The sequence below is a fragment of the Betta splendens genome, chromosome 4, assembly GCF_900634795.4.
Source record: "Betta splendens chromosome 4, fBetSpl5.4, whole genome shotgun sequence".
NCBI lineage: Eukaryota > Metazoa > Chordata > Actinopteri > Anabantiformes > Osphronemidae > Betta > Betta splendens.
The window spans coordinates 17,449,948-17,468,771 of record NC_040884.2 but is presented as its reverse complement, the minus strand read 5'-3'; the positions used below and the strand labels follow the sequence as shown (position 1 = coordinate 17,468,771).

Here is an 18,824-nt window from a genome sequence, read left to right as displayed (position 1 = left end):
AATTCTTAAGGAAGAAAAGCAAAGCGTAAAAACGAATCTCACTCAGATTCTAAAAATATGTCAGACAGATTATTGTCGTGAAAGAATTAGAAAAGATGAGAGTGGGAAAAATGTGACAGTTCATCAGTCTGGCTTCTGTGCGTATAGTAAATATAGGCACATTTAACCCATTTCTTCCTAAAGAAAACATTTGCAGGGTATGAACTAAATAAAATGAAGGACGAATGATGTCTCCAGCGCTTATGTTGTGTCTTTATGTGTGCTTGATTCAGGGAGCTCCTGCTGCATCATCACCCTGTGGCCCCAACAGCGATCACCTCCCCTGCTCTCCATCTCTCCCCGCTCCTCCTCCCGTTTCTCTCCATCACGCAGACACTTGTCAGAAGGCTCTCTTGCTTCCCAGAATCCCCCACTCCACCTCCATCAGCGCTCGCTATTGTCTAAGTTGCCGGTGCCACGCCGGCCCACTCGCCCACATGCAAATCTGTGCCCTTGATTTTGCTTTGGAGAGACAGTGAGTGGAGTGGAGGAGAGTCCTGCCCTCTGCTTCCTTGCTCCCCTCCCGCCCCCTCCCTCCTCCTTCCTATGTCTGTCTCGCTGGGCGAGAAGAGCTTCTCAGAGTGGATGGCCTGGGTTCGAGTTTAATTAATGAAATGTATGATAATGTGATTTCTTTAATAGAATGACATAGTCTAATGGTGTTGTGTGATTATGATTAATATAGTACTTTGGCAGGAGAGAACATCAGCCAAGGGCTAAATGAGGACCTTCTCTCTGCAGTCCTAGTCCTGGACACATTTCAGATTTGCTCTGGACCTTTGAACAGCTGCGTCTGTCTCTTAGCTCTCTTAGCTTAGCCTCCTACAGGACGTGTTTCTGACAGGGCATGTTTAAATTCAATGCAGTGTATATGTGTACGTGTAGTGTGAGAAACCCAAAACAAGAGCTAAAAGGGGCTCTGGGAAATTCAGTAAACACAACCTCTAAAACCAGCCCCATCTCTTAAAAGATAAACACTGCAGCTTCTATGAGCTGTTAATAAAAGGTGTCAATATTTATCCTCTTTATAATATGACAATGATTAAATCCATCTCCAAACGCTGCTCCCCCGTTCATTCTTGCTTTGTGAACCATAATGTCAACCTTATATAAAGATGTAGAAGATTAATGTCCCAAACAGATCACTCGTGGTTCTATATATCTATTTGTAGTGATCCCATGGGCCAAAGGTTACCGGTGCCTCTGCAGATGTAGACTGGTGATGTGACAGTCAAGCATAAATCATATTAGCCTAGAAGGGATTAATGTAGCTGACTGAATGAAGAAGGTAATGATGTGGACAAAGGCCACTTATTTTCCCGTTGCAATGGGAGAGGCTCTTTTCATTTCAGTGGGGTGTTGTCTTTATGTATATTCTGGTGAATCTCTTCCCCCTGTGTTGAATCATGAAATGTCTGAACCCACCCAGAAGTGCATCACTGGCGGCGAGCGCCACGTGTGGGGCGGCTGCTTCCCATTCAAAAACAAAGCCTTCCATCACTGGCACCTGCCTGAAGGTTGTTTGAAGGACGGCAGAGAAGCCGTCTTCTGGAGAAACAGGAGGCTTGAGGGAAGTGCTGCTCTAAAACCGTTTGTCACTCTGATATCTGGTAAATGTGATAATTAATACTGTAATTTAACTAAACCCACTCTGCGAGTTCGGTAATTAAAACTGATGTACCTACTTAGCACACCAAGCATCACAGGTGGGCCCAAATTAATCTGCAAATAGAGCTAAATTGCCTGCGCTTGGCGTTTTCGTCACCGTCACTCACTTTAGGGGGAAATATGTGTAATTAATTCTGATATGACAAAGTCATAAATTTGGGGTTAAACGCAGCCTTGACAACAGACGCGGCGACAGCGAGGGACCTCGTCGAGCCGTTCCAGATGGGATCCGTGGTCGCCCAGGAACTTGGCTGAGTCCTCCTCTAACAACAGTTTGTCGCTATAAAGACAAGAGGAGACGGACTCAGACGGACTCGTCTTATCTGGCGTTGAAGTGTGAGTAAATCATGGTGAAAACCCACTTCAAGACTGTAGGATGGGAAAAAAATGTAAAGAGCAATCAGTTTACAATCAAATCATCAATGATAATTAACATGGGGATTATCAGAAATAGTATAGTAGAGTGTTGAATTTAAAGGCTCCCACTGTGAATGTGAGAGACTGACCATGTTTATCGCTCTCTCCTGGGCTTTTATTTTAGTTCGCCACAAACCAAATGCGACGTGAGCTGGCACAGTTAGATTCAACCGAACGACAGTCAAATCAAAGTAATAATCACATATTTATGAATATTTAATGTGGTCACGGCAAATAAGGCGAGTAATTAGGAGTTTCCACAAATTAGAAAATTGTTATTTTATGTTAATGAGAGATCTTCAGCTTTTTCTCCTCATGAATAATTGATGAAACGGCGGAAAGTTTAGTGGGAGCGGAATGAGGCACACAAAGATTTCCTTCACTTCCCATTGTTTGGTTCAATTTGCCACTTGATATTTATGAGGATGGAGATGTAGATGGAGGGAGAGGTGACGCCGGCATCGAGAGCACGCGGCCCAAACGCCTTTTTTTTTATGCACACGCTCGTAGCTTTTGTCTCAAAGGTAAAAAGCAAAGGCGCCGATTTAAAAATGCCACTGCAGAGAAATGCGAGAACGAGCGCGTGGTGAAGAGCTGGAAGGGGTCCCACTAAAGGGGATAATATGAAGGCGGAGAGGAGGGCTGGGTGGGGCAGGGAGGGCAGCGAGTCAGAAAACAAGAGCAAAACAAATCTGTGATCTGGAACCCGGAGAGCAGCCACTCAAGAGGGATTAATGAGAAGTAGGAGGCTGTGAAATGATGTGGCCTTTGAGTGGGGAGAATGGCCCTAGCGGAGCATGGCCCTGAAATGAGGTGAGACAAACTTCACCTGATCCACAATTAACGGCGCCGCGCGCATGGGTGACGCGGGGTCGCAGCGGGAGAGGGGACGGGAAGGAGGCGCGGAGGAGGAAGAGTCGCAAATTCACTTCCTTTTTTTTTTTTGTGCCAAATTACGGCCCCTCCACCGAGGGCAGCCAGCGGAAAGCCGAGGAGCGGCGAGGAGGGGAGAGGGTTTCACACACCTGTCCTTTTGATATGAAAAACAGCGGCAGAGGCGCGAGCGAGGCTTGTTAAAAAGATTTACGCTTAATAACAACTGTGGCAGGGGATGGAGACAATTAACGGCGTGGAAGAGCATCAATAAGGAGGAAAGAGTGAGAGACAGGAGGAAAATGGGGTTGAGTTGATTGCACGGGGGGCGAGGAGCAATAACAGGAGCACGAATGATTAAGTGGTGTTAGGGACTAGGAACACTTGTTTGCAAGGACAATCTTTGTGTGCTTTTGTTGTCTGCCGGCCGCCTTTATCTTTGTGTAATTCTCCGTCTGATGAAATGTGTTTAAAGAGATGAACTGGGATCGGAGGAGCCGTCCTGACATGATTATGAGGGATTCATCTGCAGCCATCTGCCACCGTTATGAAAGGGGGGGGGGCGAGCGGAGAGAGATAGAGGGAGAAAAAGGAAGAGAGATGGAGGGAGGGAAGTGCAGACCTTCTGTTCAGCAGCCCTGCCACAAACCCACTATTACACAGGTCTCTGGCCTTCGGTTTAACACGCGCGCTCGTGCGCCCGCTATCTGGAGGTGAGTTTGAAGAAGCCCAACGCAAAGGTTTCAAAGTGTTTGCTTCTAGTATTTACAGGAGGAAATCAAGTATTTGCCCAGAGGCTCGTGTGCAGATCGCGCTCTATATCGTTTGGTGGAATATTTTCCAGGTACATTATATTCCAACTTGGAAACGGCACCTACAGACTACATCATATTCACACACCAGTTGGAGGAGAGGGCACAGCAGATGGGCCCATTGCTCATCACAATGTCCACTTGTTCTAAAGGGGAAAGCGGGGGCCTCCGACAGCATGTCTTTAGTTGTGTAATAGGATTTTTTAGTATCACAAATAAAGTCACACATGGTTTTTTTTTATATATATATCAGCTTGTTATTCCCTTTTCTGGACTATTCGTTCACACCGTGCAACATCATCTCGTATATAAATGGACTGTAAGTAAATTGTATAACATAAGCAATGGAGATGATTTACAAAATGCTGGGATGCATCAGTGCTGGTGAATGAGTGTGTTTGTGTATCTCACTCACTCAGCAGTTACCATGGCAGCTGGCATGCACTTTTTCCACTTATACTATCATAATCTGCGTTATTTGCCTTATAATTTTGAATTGACCCTCACTGACAGCTGTCCCCCCTTTTATGATCACTTTGTTCCATGTGTGAAAAATCTTAACAAAGCACCTATTTCATTTTTTGCCCACTACGACTGAGCCATCACTTCATATTACAGGTCAGCGTTACGGTGCTTAATTATGTGCCGGCTGCTTGGGGCTCCTAATAACCTGTCATTGAGGGGAATTTGAATGTCACACCATATTGTTGGGCCCTAATGGCAGCAGGCAGATCCACTGATGAGCCGTTTTGGGACAATTACAGCGGATATTCAAATCACAGGTCCGGGCGCGCGGTGGAGTGCGGCGCACGCAGTCTGACAGGGGAAGGGCCGCGCAATCACGCACACACCTGTTGTAGCGTGACCCCGCAATCCACCTCCCCGGATGCACAAAGAGCCCCCCCCCCCCGCGCGGAGACTGCTTAACTGTAGCCTGATCGCTTTTATTATCCGTCTAATCCAGATATCAGCGATTTCATCAAGCCGCGTAGATATGCATATCATGAATTATTTTGACACTACGACCTTTTAATTTTCGCCAGTAATATTTCATCCCACCAATCAGCGACCGGAGTCGCCGTCGCCGAGCGGACGCGGCGGTGTCAGAGGACGAGGCTCCCCCCGGCGGATCCAAATCATCCGGGGGGACAGTAATGAGCTATGGCCACAATTATGAGCTGCCCGTGTGCGCGTGCATCTCATTAAGGCCGCGCGCGAGCGGCTGCGGGAGGCGCAGGCACAGAAACACGCAGACGCAGCACAAACGTGGCAGACGTTCACTGTATAGAGAGTGATGCGCGTGTTAGCGATGTGCTCTGCAACACCTGTTTTACACATTAGGAGAAGATTAAGTCCATTAAGTGAGGGAATCCTTTTTTAAGTTGCTTGTGTTTGAAATGAAATGATCGTTACTGTGTTTGTGATATGGCTAATAATGAGAAATGACCTGCAGTTTTTGCAGTGTCTTTGCATTTTTTATTTGGAACTGATTTTTTTTCACAAATTTTCTTTGTAAATTGCAAAGGATTTCAAAACTGCTTCCATTGCTGCTAAACAGCATTTAATAAAACATATGACCCTCCTACAAAATGTGATAAACGCTCATGTGCAAAGGCTGAGCAATAAACAGCCAGTAATAATTATATATGGGTTTAGTCTTAAACTTTTATTTAAGTATATTTGCAGTTGTGATAATAGCTTGATTTTATATTTTTACCATTTGACTAACTCAATGCATTGATTCAACATTTAAAATATGCCAGTGATAAAAAAATCATTTATTGATTACTTTATCAGGACAATTCATCAATTATTCTTAATGATAACAGTTGTTAAAGTTAAAAGAGTAACAGGGCTGAAGCAACAAAGCAGAAGCAACACTTCCAGCACAGAGTCAGATAAAAATTAATAACAGACCCATGACTTCATTGTTTTAAAGGACACATGAACTCGCACAGCAGCATTATACTGTGTCGGTACCACACACAGTCACGTCTGTGTGTGATATGTGGACTGTGTAACTTAATACTCTGTGTCTTCACTCGGCTCCCTGTAGAGCAGGTATTACCTGAGCAAATTGGATGCTCAAACAGTCAGTCTGTGACCTTCCCTCATCCCGGATGTTGACCCCCATATAAAGAGAGACATTACATCTCGTTACACAACAACACAGCTCCGGGGTTTCGCTCCAGATAAAGAAAAATGTCTCAATTAAATCTTCAGTGGGGCCCCCTGCCAAAGCGTTATCGCTGCCCCAGTAGCGCTGATCGCCACACTCACACGTCCTCAAAAGTTATTTGACATAAATTGCAGGAGTCACATCATTTCCTGCCACATTTTGAGCAGGATTTACAGCCGATCCCATTGACTGGGGGCTGAACCTCCAATAAAATTCCTCAAGAGCCCACGGGGCTGTGAGACGTACATATCTCCCCTCCATCAGGCTCGCTCCTCCTGCGCAGATTAGCCATGCAAATACACACAGGTGGGAGGGTGATACCGACAACACATTTGTGCACATGCATGCATCTGGGCTGATAGCACAGTGAAGGGAGGACCGGGCGCAATGTAGTCTGATTGTGTTTTATCTGATGAGGGATGAAACGGGAGGAAATTGGCTTCTGGTGCCTCGCAAAAAGAGAAGTAAAAATGAAATTATCTGTGTCTTTAATTTAGAAGTGAGATGTAAGGGCCACTTCATGTCCTCTGGAGGACGTCCTCCTAAGTGAGAAAACTTCTTAGAAGAGAAATATCATTAAGGTAGCATATGAACCTGAGACGAAAATCATTTACTTCTAATAATTGCTTAACATCAGCGCTCGTGGCTTCTTCAAGGTGCACTATATTAACGATTAACAACCGTATGGCTACATTAGACTGCAGACTTTATAGTCCAAGCAGAACAAAGTATATTAATGATTTGCAGTCTGTTAATGTTTAAGCTGTTCAAGCTCAAGCTGACCACACAGAAATTCTGTTTCAGTGAGGCTGTCGCATCAGGCCGTTTAATTGCTCACACGTTTGTTTCATCTGATGCTTTGGACTCTGGACAGCATCCTTTTCATTTTTCAGGCTTACTGTCTCTCTCTAGTGGTGAAGTGTGAGGCTCAAAGAGCTTGCATGCCACAGACACGCTGATAATTATTAATACACGGAATTCCTTTAAAATCTCAGGAAAAAATAAAATCTCTTAACTGCTACTGAATGGACACGAAGGTATCAAATCAAAAGATAAGCATGAGTTACAAATAACCAACCTTCCAATTCATTTGAACACAAACGTCACTTAAACCACTACACCTTTAGTGCAATATCATTCAGTAGCATAAAAATGTTGAGCTCATTTAAATGTCTAAGCAAATTCACAATGTGTAATAATTAATATTAAGTCATCAAGTTGCCATCCATGCACATGATGGCAGAGGATCCAGTGAAAGAGTTCTCTCCAGCTTGGCACAGCAGCAGCAGCAGCAGCAGCAGCAGCAGCAGCAGCAGCAGTGGCTTCAGGGCCTCCAGCTGGGGCTGGCTGCTGCCTCCGCTTGCCTACCAGCATCCAGGCTGTGGAAGATGGTGGTCAGGCCCAAGGACTGCCCCCGGGGCAGCTCACTAATGCACCAGTAAAGAAAACTGAATTACTCTCTGCTAAGAATGGTCGCTGCCCTCAGCAATTAGATTTGACAAAGTGAGCTCGGAGCACTGCTGTGACCAATGCACATGCCAGGAAGACGTCTCAATATAACCATGGGTCAACATGTCACGTTGATCATATTCACTACAACGCAGAAATATGCTTAGCACCAAAAAAAAAAAAAAAAAGAAACCAGCAGACAAATTCAGATTTGAAGTTTATCATTTCCATTAACAGTGTATGGGAATCTACAGCTTAGATACATTATTATATTACATTTGTTGGTAGATGGTTTCTGTACACATGAAGTTATGCTTCGTATGATTACGTTTACAACGACTCGTCAACATTACATCTGTGGAAAATTTGAGAGGAAAGGAAAATTTGCAATTTGATCAACACTTAAGACGAAAGAAAAAGTCTTCAAGTATTTGTTCTTTGCAGAATGAGCTGAAAACACAAATATTAAAATTAAAATACCTGATACAACTTAGAGATGAACTATGTGCAAATAAAAATGTTTAACACTGATGAGTGCAACTTGCAACTAATACCAGTTAATCATCAATTATTTTAAAGACTGTTGCTGAATTATTGTTGCTCTATTTAATGTTAAAAATCTTATTGCGTCTCCAGGAATTAGCCACTGTCAAGTATGATTATTCAGGTCATTCTGTGCCAATCCTTTACTGGAATGACCTCAACCCTCTGCACTATCAAACAACAGAAGTATCTTCATCAGCATTGAGTGTAATGAATGTTAATGAAGGTCACACAAGTTTGACAAGATAATTACAAACTTAGTGTGAGTAACAGGAAGGAATCCAGGAAAAATGGTACTGATCATAATTTGTGACCTAATGTCAGTATTACAAAAACAAAAGAAAGACCCTTCTTGTGTAACGTCTGAGATCTAAGGGAATCAGGCACCATTTACAAAATGTACATACACACACAGTGTTGGAGAGTAGCACTACTGCTCATGACAGCATTAGTTAGTCTGCTGTGTGTGTGTGTGTGTGTGTGTGTGTGTGTGTGTGTGTGTGTGTGTGTGTGTGTGTGTGTGTGTGTGTGTGTGTGTGTGTGTGTGTGTGTGTGTGTGTGTGTGTACCAACATGAGCTTAGCTGTAAGGACACTGTTGGCTCAACTGAGAAATGGAACTGAACAAGTGGAGCTACAATACTGTAGAAATGTCAGTAGGAGTCCAGGTACGGAAGCAGGCAGCAAACAAGTCTGTATCCTCATGCAGATCTAGGGTTTTACTAAAAACTACTGCACATATCACGATACTGATGTGACGTAGGACACTGAAAGCCGAGGTAGCCTAAAGTCTGTGCAATTAACACATTAGCTGTCAGTCAAGTCACTGACACAGCAGGACTCACATTTGATGAATTCCTGCATTATCGTACCATCAGAGCAGTTTTGATTTGTGGCAGAAATAACTAAAAGCAGTGAGTGTTATTATTGATCGGTCGAATACATAAACAGTTGTTCTTTTCTCATCCATCAAAAGATTTATATATGACTGGTGTGTAGCTTATCGCATATACTGAAATTAACCAACAGCAACAATACAGTATGAAAGTAAAACAGAACATGTGACATGCTTGGAGCTTGAAAACAAATAATCAGAGTGAAATGTCAAAAAGGCACAAACAATAACCATAGATCAGGCGAGATCGGCACAAAATAGTCATAGCATGCTAAAGAGGTAAATGGGAAGAAAACAAAGAATAAACATCTACTCTACATAGAATAATGAAAGTGACGGTGAAGGTTGAGCACGTTAAAAGGAACTCCCATTTTTCAAAGTATGCAAAATTATCTTCAGAGTAATTAAATAAGCTTCCAGCTAAATATGTTTCCAGATTGCTATTTGGTTTCTGCTGATTAAAAGTTCTCTGGTTATGTCATGAGCAAACAGACAGTTGTGGGAACGCTGCTGTTCAATATGTACATTACAGTTATTGCATGGTCAGCTTGGCAGTCCAGCACTTGTTGCGCACACATGGCACTCATGTTACCGAGGGGACAATAGGCTACTGACAGGGTTTCAACTGTGGCTAAGCTGAGAGGCGCTAAGGCTGCAGCTGGATGGTGTTTTCAGGGTAAATAGGAAGCATAGAGATAATCAGAAGAAGTGGTCACCAGTAAAAGGAGCGGGACAGGAAGTTGGCGGCCGTGCTGAGCCAGCCCATGCCGTCTGTAATAGAGCCTACGCGTGTCACCGCCTTGTCCTGCTCCTGGGATGGACTTTCCTCCTCTGGCAGGTAATCTGGGATGTCTGTGTTCTCCTCTACCAGCACCGCAGTGTCCTCCTGGAATGGCAAGATGAGCTGCAGACACAAAGGAGCTATTGAAACACAAGGCAAAGAACAAAGTGATGGTTTCACCATTTCTTTACAGTCTAGGTGCGCCCCCTGCTGGCCACACTAGGTAAAACCACCACAGCAATCTGTAAGGCAACTGAAACGTGCAAATCTTGCATTACTTGACATATTGTGATTACAGAGATAAGACTAACTAATAAATGTCACAACATTATCTATACAAAAAGATATAAACACATTGAGTCAGCACACTGAGCTACCAGGGGACTACTTTCTGTAACAGCAGTTTAAAGCTCACAATCTTACCTCTCCTCCATCCTCTGTCTTTACCACCTGCTGGGCCTTCATGACTTTTGTGGAGTTAATTGCTGTGCCTAATGCCTGGGAGATAAACAGGGGACTGATATTGTCATCCATTAAACACCTGTTTAGGTCTATAAATTGAACATAGAGTTTTTTGATTTTCAAAAATATGTTAATCATTAAATTATTACATTTAAATTATTAAAATATATAAAGATTTTATATTGAAACAGCTTTCTAATACAGTAGCAACCAGTCAGGACAAGCACTGATAAAAATGTTTGCATGAATAGAAAGTGGACACACTTGATAATGATTAAATCAAAATGACAAAAGACATGATGCATGTCTGTATATGTAAGTACGTATCTGTATTGGTGGTGGTTTCCTGCAGCTGAATACCCCATACCTCAGCTTTAAGGTCAGAGCGGATCCTGACAACACATCTCTTGACAGCCATCTGGAAGGTGAAACTGATGACCCCTCTGATCTTTAACAGCGCTTCCTCACACAGGCTCCTTCGAGTCTGAAAACAGACAGAAATCGGGTGAAAGGTATGAACGGATGAACAAAACAGTAAGGTCAATATGTGGCTAGATAAGAAATGACTCTGGCTTAAAGGCACATGTGAAAAGTACATTACATAGGAAGGGATGCAATTAGATCAAATGGCAATATTGCATCACACAATACGCTGCTTAACAATAAGGTTCAAATGGTTGTGGTTTTTAGCTGCCACTGTGATGTGCGTTTGTGCTGAAAGGATAACAACGCAGTGCACCAAAGGGTGTCTCTCTGCTTAAATGTTATCTGGCAAGGGGTAAGCATCGTGCAGCGCAGCATCCAGATTCAGTCTTTGGTGTCTGACATTTACAACGTGACCCCTCCACCCCCCTACCAGCAGATAGACACTGCAAAGATGCCCTGACGGTGGCAACAAACCAAACAGAGGTTCTTGTGCATGTGTCGTCCTGATTTCTGTGAACAAACTGTGTTCACTTACGGGGTCATCCAGTCCATCGATGTGCAACACCACTGTTTTGGCCCTCTTGTTGTTGGAGCCCAGGAAGAAGTGGGCTTTACGCCGGCAGGAGGCAGCAGCTGCCTCCGCCTGTTCGGCTTCTTCTTTACCAGCTGACTGCAGAATCTCATATATCTCAGAAGCCAGCAGCTTGGTTTCTCCAGGTGATGTACTCCTTGGGGAGGGAAAGTAAAAACGGACACAAAAAAGAGATGAGGAAACTTAACTTGTTTAACTAATTGTGGGTTACATATGTTTACTGCTGCGCTGACAAGATGTATTTGTAACTTAATGTGAAACAACACATGACTCAAATCCATGTTAATTAATAATATTTTGCATTTCACAGATGTTTTACTGCCCTTTTGGTAAAAACGTTTAGGGTTAGCAATGCACAATATTTCAGTGAGCAGTTTTCCCTGAAGATGTTAAATGAGGTCAGCTGCATTTTGTATTGCCAAAACTGATATTTTCTGAGGGATCCTGGGATTCCCTGCAGGCTATACTTTTTATACGTCACCCAGTCATCACTCCTTCTCTAGTAAATACTTATGACATCAGCTGTCTGGCTTGGCTGCCCCTGGTGTTTCTCTGGCACTGAATAACACATTCCTACTCTAGCTCTGTGGAAACCTGTCAGCCTTTTAGCAAACCAAACACATTATACAATTGCTTTGTTTAGCTATTCATCACTTTAAGCCATGAAGAGCAGCCAGCATCTTCATGAGCTTCCACTCAAAAAATAAAAGTGGTTTCCACACTTCTTTTGTGTAACTAAGCGAGACATTCCCTGTCAGCTATGCACTTCTGCTCTGTCCAGCTATAATCGACCTCTACACTAAGTCTGTTGCCTGGACTGTGAGCAGTAAGAGCTCACAGTAGTTACTGCAGGGCGCCTTCGAATGTCATCTATGATTAAGATGAAAAGACTGGCTCACTCCAGGGCAAGAAAGAGCTTTTCCGCAGGATGAGGAATAGAAAAAAAATATCATACTTTAAGCCAAGCAGTTGAAGATAGCACTGTCCGTATCAGAATACTTATGACGGACAGCAGTTATTTAGCCAAAGTGCCATATACCATTCAGTAGGACCAGCAATCTAGAGAATAACAGACTCTACTTTACTTTACTTATTCTGAGTAACTAGAACAGCTTTATCGTGATCTTCTCAAAAGATTAAACTGCATACATTATGTCTACAAAGGTCAACATGAATTAATATACTAAATCCTGACAATGAAAGACTAAGTTTACCAAAACCTATGCTGGCAAATTCAGTCCAATGTGCTAAATAAACTGCTAACTCCATCAAAGAACCACAGCAAATATAGTCCTACATCAGTAAAACACTAAAGTGAACTCAGACAGAAAGTGTACAAAGGTGCCAGGATGCATTATGTTCCATGACATGCAGAAGCAGCAATTTAACTGATTGCTACCCTTTCTAATTCGTCTTTAATCATTTTCATTTTGACAAGTCAAACGGAACGACATCAACCTGTCAGAAAAATCTGCAGGCAGGCAGGCAAGCATTCTATGAGCAACGTAAAATCCTAGGTTAAGGATTTATGTAAAGAAAGTGCACAAGTAATGTGTTTGTGTTTGTGTGTGCATATGAGAGATGTGGTGTTGGACAGGAACTTGCTTCTGCATGACATTCTGCAAACTCAGCATCATGCCCAGCTCCGCTTTCATCTTCTCTCTGTTCGCTCGACATTCTGCCAGGTAGCGCACGGCCTGTAAGCAAAAGAGCAGGAACATTAGACAGTGACAAAGGTCACACGAATTATAACGCGCGCGCACACACACACACACGCGCACACACGCACACACAAAAGAGCTCATTCATGCAACCAGTAAGAAGCATATCATATCAAAGCAATTCTCATCCAATGAGCTGCTCTCGATAGATCTATGAAAATAATTTTTATAAGAGGAATTATTTGATGAATTATTTCGTATTTCCACTCTCCCTCCCACCTGATGGTTATACTGTTGTGGTAAAAGGTCGACAACATGGTATATTTTAATGCAAGAGATGATCAATATGCATCAAGACCCATTGTCCATTACATCCATTGCACTACGGCTTGTTACATATTTTATGTGGCTGTACAGCTACAGACCAGTCAGAATGCCCACGCTGACCCCTGTATACACAGCATATAACTGCCACATGGATTTAAAGTTGTGGTTGATCCGTGTATATTATGACTTGCAAACGTAACTTACATTTGCTTTTGTTTCAGAATGTACATGGATGACCCTTACCAATAGTGCAGAGTAGACGACCTGTGGATTCGGGTGGTCCAAAAAAAGGATGAGACCTGGCAGACAGCCTTGGTCTTCTACTATCGCTCTTCGGTTCAGGGGGTCCGCAGCAAGATCTCGCAGCTGGTTCACTACAGTCAATGCATCCACCTCCGCACTCATGGTGCTTCCTGTCTTGATGCCACACACATCAAAGCAACGTCTTAACTCTATTGAAACAGAGAACATGAGGTAAATGATTGGCATGAGTATGCATACACATGTATATATTGACAGAAACAGAAACGTCAAACAACTCATGTTATTCAAGTAATCAACGAAACTGTGACAAGTGACACAATAGGCACCGTGTGCACCGTCTCTCTGCTTACTTAGTCGTGAATCTTCCCGTTAGTCATTAGCAATGTTAAATTATAGCGATTATGTAGTTGTCATATGAAAAAATATATGCCCAAGTAGAAATTTTTACCTAAGCGATGTAATTAAATGTTTTGCTGTACCGTATGATGACATAATAATTTACGTTAGCTGGACTTTAAAGACCCCGAATGTCTCCTCAAATCGCACACTTTCACGGGCGATTCAGTAGCTAAGCTAGGCTAGCGTTAGCTAACGTTATTGAGCAATCGAAGCACAACGTTACCTTATTTTCGGTTTTCAGTAAAATCATGAGACCGCAGCGGCTAACTACAATTACAAAATGTGCAAATACGATGTAAAAAGAAGGTGCTATGTGCTGTTACCACATTAAAAACAAATGTATCAAAATAACTGCAGTAACATTAGGCCTGTGCCCCTTTTTACTATCCTTGTTTAGCTAGCAGCTGTGTGCATAGTGTTTGGGTTTGTAGCACATAAAAAGGGGTAAAGCTGTTTTGTTACCAGGGACATCCCAATTGTCCGTAAAGATTCCTGGGTGTTTCTACACACACACTATCACCGGAGAACGTCGGTGTCAATAACAAACATACACCAAATTCCAGGTTTATGATTGGGGGATATTATTTGATGGACTGGATTAAATCCCCAATCAAAAAACAGGCAGATCTTTTGCTAAAATGTAATTGGTGAATGAGTATGTCAATCAATATAAACAACCAATGGTAATGCTGTATAGTCACAACCTACAAAAGGTCTCTAGTCTAGATTGGCAAAGAATGTTTTGTATATTTTTTCCCAGTAGTGCTCACGTTGGAAATCCCTCCTAAGACAAGGTTGTCCGCTAATGTTATACTCGGTAAGTTCTTTTCAAACGTTGGCATATCGCTGATTTACCTTTTACTCATATCGCTGTTAACAGCGGTTAGGTCTCAGGTATTTCCATTACATACAAATACACTTTCAACAACTGTTGAGTTTTCCGCCGTTAGTTAGCCCACAATTAGCACCGGTTGGGTAGTTTAGCACATTAGCTTAAAGCATGATATGAGTTTCAGCTAACATTTGTCAGATCAGAGTCAGTACATGCTTCCACAAGCCTTATTTTGTTTTATAAATTATTAAAATAAACACATTTAAATATGCTCTACCCAGATTGCGAAAATCGAGCTAGATAGCATCTAGAATGCTTCATTAGCCTTAATCTTAATCTCAGTGACCTGTGTCATATTTACTGCATAACCAGAGGACGAATAATGTAGTTATAGCATCGCTGGCTTGGAGCTTTTGCATTGTGTAGCAGACGCTGACAGCCTCTGCTGTCTACCAAGTAACATCCCCATAATTCTTTTTGTTACTTTTAGACGTTTGGTGATGTTGATGCCTTTGGTGTTGGAGCATGTGTTCACCTGCTCTTCTAAAACACATCTACAGAAATGAGTAACAACTCTGCACGAACTGAAATGGACCTGGTATGTGACAGTTAGTGTTTATATGTTCCTTAATAAGTATTTGCTAATTGCACTGTTTCTGTGCATTTAAAGGTTGATTTTGTGTTCCATGTTTAATTTTGTAGGTGTTTGGATCAGCCAAACCCTATGGGTCATCCAGAAGTATTGTGAGGAGGATAGCTACTAGTCTTCCTCTTAAACCATGTCCCAGGGTCCATTTTCAGGTAAGGGAGAGTATGTCAACAGCACATTTATCATGGGATAATAAATTATTATCTTCAACTTACTTGTGCTTTCCTGACTATTTTCATTCTGGAACCATAAACAAACGATTAAGAACAGACATATTTCCATCGTTCTGACTCTGATTTTTCTAAGATCTGTGGGGTGTACTGTAAGTTTAAAACTCATTTGCTTTTCCTTTCCTGTCTTCTTCACTGCTGTGCTTTCTCTTTTCTTCTGTTTTCAGCTATCTTCCTTAGCTGTGAAGAATGCAGCATGTCTGATTTAGGTCAGTTTGTTTAGCATCTTTCAACAAACCTGTGCCCATAACAGGCCTTCTGACGTACCTGAACCTGTCAATAACCACTGTCCCTCCTGCACCTTCCATTCTCTTTCTGGGCATTATAATTCTGGGTTATGCAGTAAGGTAATGGTGCCTGTGTGTGTTTTTCCTGTGGCGTGTATTTATTTTTGTGTTTGTATGTTAAACATGGTGTGTGTGTGTGCTTGTCATTGGCAGCTCTATCCTTACACTGAGGAAGCTGGAATCCTGATTGGCACTAGGAGGCAGAATTGTCTAGTGGCCTCTCTGGCTGATATTGCCTGGATTGAGAAGGAAGAAGAGGGGGATGAAGACCACTTTGGCAGACCTAGGTGAAAGAATGATAAAGATCTGAGTTGCCTTTTCTTTAATTGCTGTCTTGAAAACTGTCAATATGGTAAATTCTAAATATTTATCATATAAAAACAGGTCAGGGATACCACCAGGACTCGTATTTCGAGGCCGCCAGCCTCATCCTGGAAGAAAACCCTTAATCCGCCAGAGATCACTTCCCAGCTTACATCAAGGTGGTCATGATCCTCAGGGAGCAACACTTGCAAACGATGAGGCCATTCAGAAGATCAACGCTCTGGAGACCGAACTTGCCAAGCTCAGAAATCAAATAGCACAGATTGTACTGGCTCAGGAAAAGATTGCACAGCCAGGTATTAAATAAAAGAAAACATACACTGGTTATTATTGAGTGAGAGGTGTTGAATCATGTGTAGTAATGTAGATTGGTCCATAGATGGCAGCAGAATTTTAAATTACACAGTTTATATTCCTCCTTTTATTTTGTGTCACCACAGCTGCTACCCCAGGGGCACCTCCTCAACCATGCAGCATTCTACCTCCCCCTCCTCCTCCACCACCACCACCACCACCTCCACCCCCAAGTCTCCAACGAAGTTTTTCAGCCATTGAGTTGATAAAAGAGCGCAGAGGGAAGAAGACAGATGGACAGGGTGTTTTGGACTCAAAGCCAACAGAAATCCCCAACATGCTGGATGTGTTGAAGGACATGAAAAAAGTGAAGTTGCGATCAGTCAAAAGGTACGTTACAGCACATGTTCAGATGCATGCAGGGGCTTTGAAGTCAATTATTTCTATTAAAATTGGTTAAAGAAAGAAATATGATAAACTGAGTTTAATTTGGGTTGAGTCAAAACACAGGTGTTCAGATTATAATAAGAATTAGATAATGTTCATATTGTGTCGGTATGTCTTCATAGTCGTCCGGTGGGAGATGATGCCAAAGTTAAATCCAGCACGCCTGCAGATGCTGCAGCACTCATCGCTGAGGCCCTGAAGCGCAAGTTTGCCCATCGACATCGACACAATAGTGAACAAGAAGACAGAGAGGATCCCAAACTTCCAGCTGCAGACCTAAAACCTCAAACTGGCGGCCCTTTGGTGAGAGAAGTTTACTATCATAAACATGTATTATGAACACGATATAGCGTATCTTAACATTAGTTTATTACTGTATTGAATCAAGGTAGATGATCCTTTATTGTGGGGGAGTGATGTGATGATTGTGATGTATCTGTCTTCGCAGTTTGGGCAGCACATGTTGAAACCAACTGGAAAAAGGAAGCTGCTCTGAAAATGACCCTGAGCTTGATGTGCAGACGTTTTGCAGAAAGGCTGTACCAACCTTTTTAATCTCGGCTGTTTCTGATGAAGGACAAGAGATTGTGCCGAGACTAGGTTACAGGCTGCACCATCCAATCATCTCATAAACCGTGTGTTTTTGCACTTTTAGAACTTATATTGGTTTTCCATATAACAAAACAGTTATTTTCAAGGATGAGGCCGGTGATTTTCTATGTTTGTGTTATTGTTAACAGCCCCCAAGCGTCATAATGTCTCCTGTGGCAACTTATCCATTGTGAACTTAAGCTGTTAAATAAGAGTGTAACGAAACGGAGACCAGACTAATATGAACTGTGATCGTTGTTGTTGTAAGAAGATCAGTCACTTGCTTAAGCTTTGATCCAATGAAGTAACAACTGTTGAGTTAGTACTGCATTCAGGGATCCTAACACAGTTACACACCTACAGTTAGAACTTCGGACATTTTTAAAAATCACCTGCCTTCTCCTTTATGTGACTCAGTGAGTGAAAGTGTCTTGTGCATGTTAAAGCAACACTAAGCATTGTTAGTTAAATATAGTTAAATAATTTTGTGTTGTCTTGCACATAGTGCAGTTGGCCAGCCTTGAAATTCTTCTACCACAGAAGAAGGGGAGCACTTTATTTAGGGTTATTGTTATTAGTGTGTGCTAATTATGTAGAGTAATTTATTTTGGGATCCATCTATTTATGTTAAGTAGATATGTTTCATTTTAACAGTTATGTGATGAATCTGTGCAAGTTAAATTCCAGATTCATTTTCCTTGTTGTTCCTGCTTGTTTGTCTTTTGCCGGCTCAAATATATGCATGTGTTTTAGTTGACACTTTTTATCTACTAATGGCAAAGCACTTGAACCTGTGCCCCATCTGGCCAAATTAAGTCTTTTGTCCTCTCTAGACTGCTTAGTGCGGAAACAATAGTGTAACTGTTAAGCTTCATAATGGTCCTCAGCATTATCAGGATCTCCCTTGATAACATTTGCCTTTTATCACCAAAACAACAAAGTTCCCAGAACTGAACAGTGTTCATTATCATTACTAAAGAAATTCAGCATCAGTGTAGTTCAAAGTATTGACATTTGCTTATTTAAACAAGTCATGTGTTCTAGGTACACACACTTCACACCAGCCGTGCTTTTGTGCCAGTAATCCTTTTCATATCTCACTTTGAAAATGTGTCGGAACATACTGACTCTTTAGAGTCGTGTGTTTTTTAGGCAGTATTTTTCGCAGTTCTTCAAAGGCAAGATGGACTGTATGGGTCAGTAGTATACAAGAAATTCAACTTGCTTTTTTTTATTCAAACTTTACCCTAAATTGTTTTTAAAATCTTTAAATAAATGTTTATGGTATGGACTGACTTGTCTGTAAGGTTGAAATGCTAACTTCTTGTGAACATCACCTGCTCTGAAACAGTAAAGCCATTAAAAAAACAAAAATAATAAATTGT

The 18,824-nt window shown here is 42.1% G+C and overlaps 2 protein-coding genes across 4 annotated transcripts; one reads left to right on the top strand and one right to left on the bottom strand.

Annotated features, from left to right (window-relative positions):
- Window positions 1-7,641: 7,641 nt before the first annotated feature.
- armc1 (armadillo repeat containing 1) lies at window positions 7,642-14,323 on the bottom strand. Of its 2 annotated transcripts, none has more exons than XM_029148353.3 (7): window positions 14,248-14,323; window positions 13,366-13,574; window positions 12,740-12,831; window positions 11,078-11,270; window positions 10,484-10,600; window positions 10,078-10,152; window positions 7,642-9,777 (listed from the first exon to the last, which is right to left on the bottom strand). In XM_029148353.3, the coding sequence occupies exons 2-7, from the start codon at window positions 13,525-13,527 to the stop codon at window positions 9,586-9,588; spliced, it is 831 nt and encodes a 276-aa protein (XP_029004186.1). In that variant the 5' UTR covers window positions 13,528-13,574; window positions 14,248-14,323; the 3' UTR covers window positions 7,642-9,585. The 2 variants fall into 2 exon arrangements, with proteins under 2 accessions (XP_029004186.1, XP_029004185.1); XM_029148352.3 differs by lacking the exon at window positions 14,248-14,323 and adding an exon at window positions 14,009-14,223.
- A 143-nt stretch (window positions 14,324-14,466) lies between these two features.
- mtfr1 (mitochondrial fission regulator 1) lies at window positions 14,467-18,337 on the top strand. Of its 2 annotated transcripts, none has more exons than XM_029147047.3 (8): window positions 14,467-14,602; window positions 15,108-15,215; window positions 15,320-15,418; window positions 15,937-16,070; window positions 16,168-16,403; window positions 16,548-16,791; window positions 16,971-17,151; window positions 17,297-18,337. In XM_029147047.3, the coding sequence occupies exons 2-8, from the start codon at window positions 15,180-15,182 to the stop codon at window positions 17,342-17,344; spliced, it is 978 nt and encodes a 325-aa protein (XP_029002880.1). In that variant the 5' UTR covers window positions 14,467-14,602; window positions 15,108-15,179; the 3' UTR covers window positions 17,345-18,337. The 2 variants fall into 2 exon arrangements, with proteins under 2 accessions (XP_029002880.1, XP_055364023.1); XM_055508048.1 differs by lacking the exon at window positions 14,467-14,602 and adding an exon at window positions 14,654-14,679.
- Window positions 18,338-18,824: the final 487 nt, after the last annotated feature.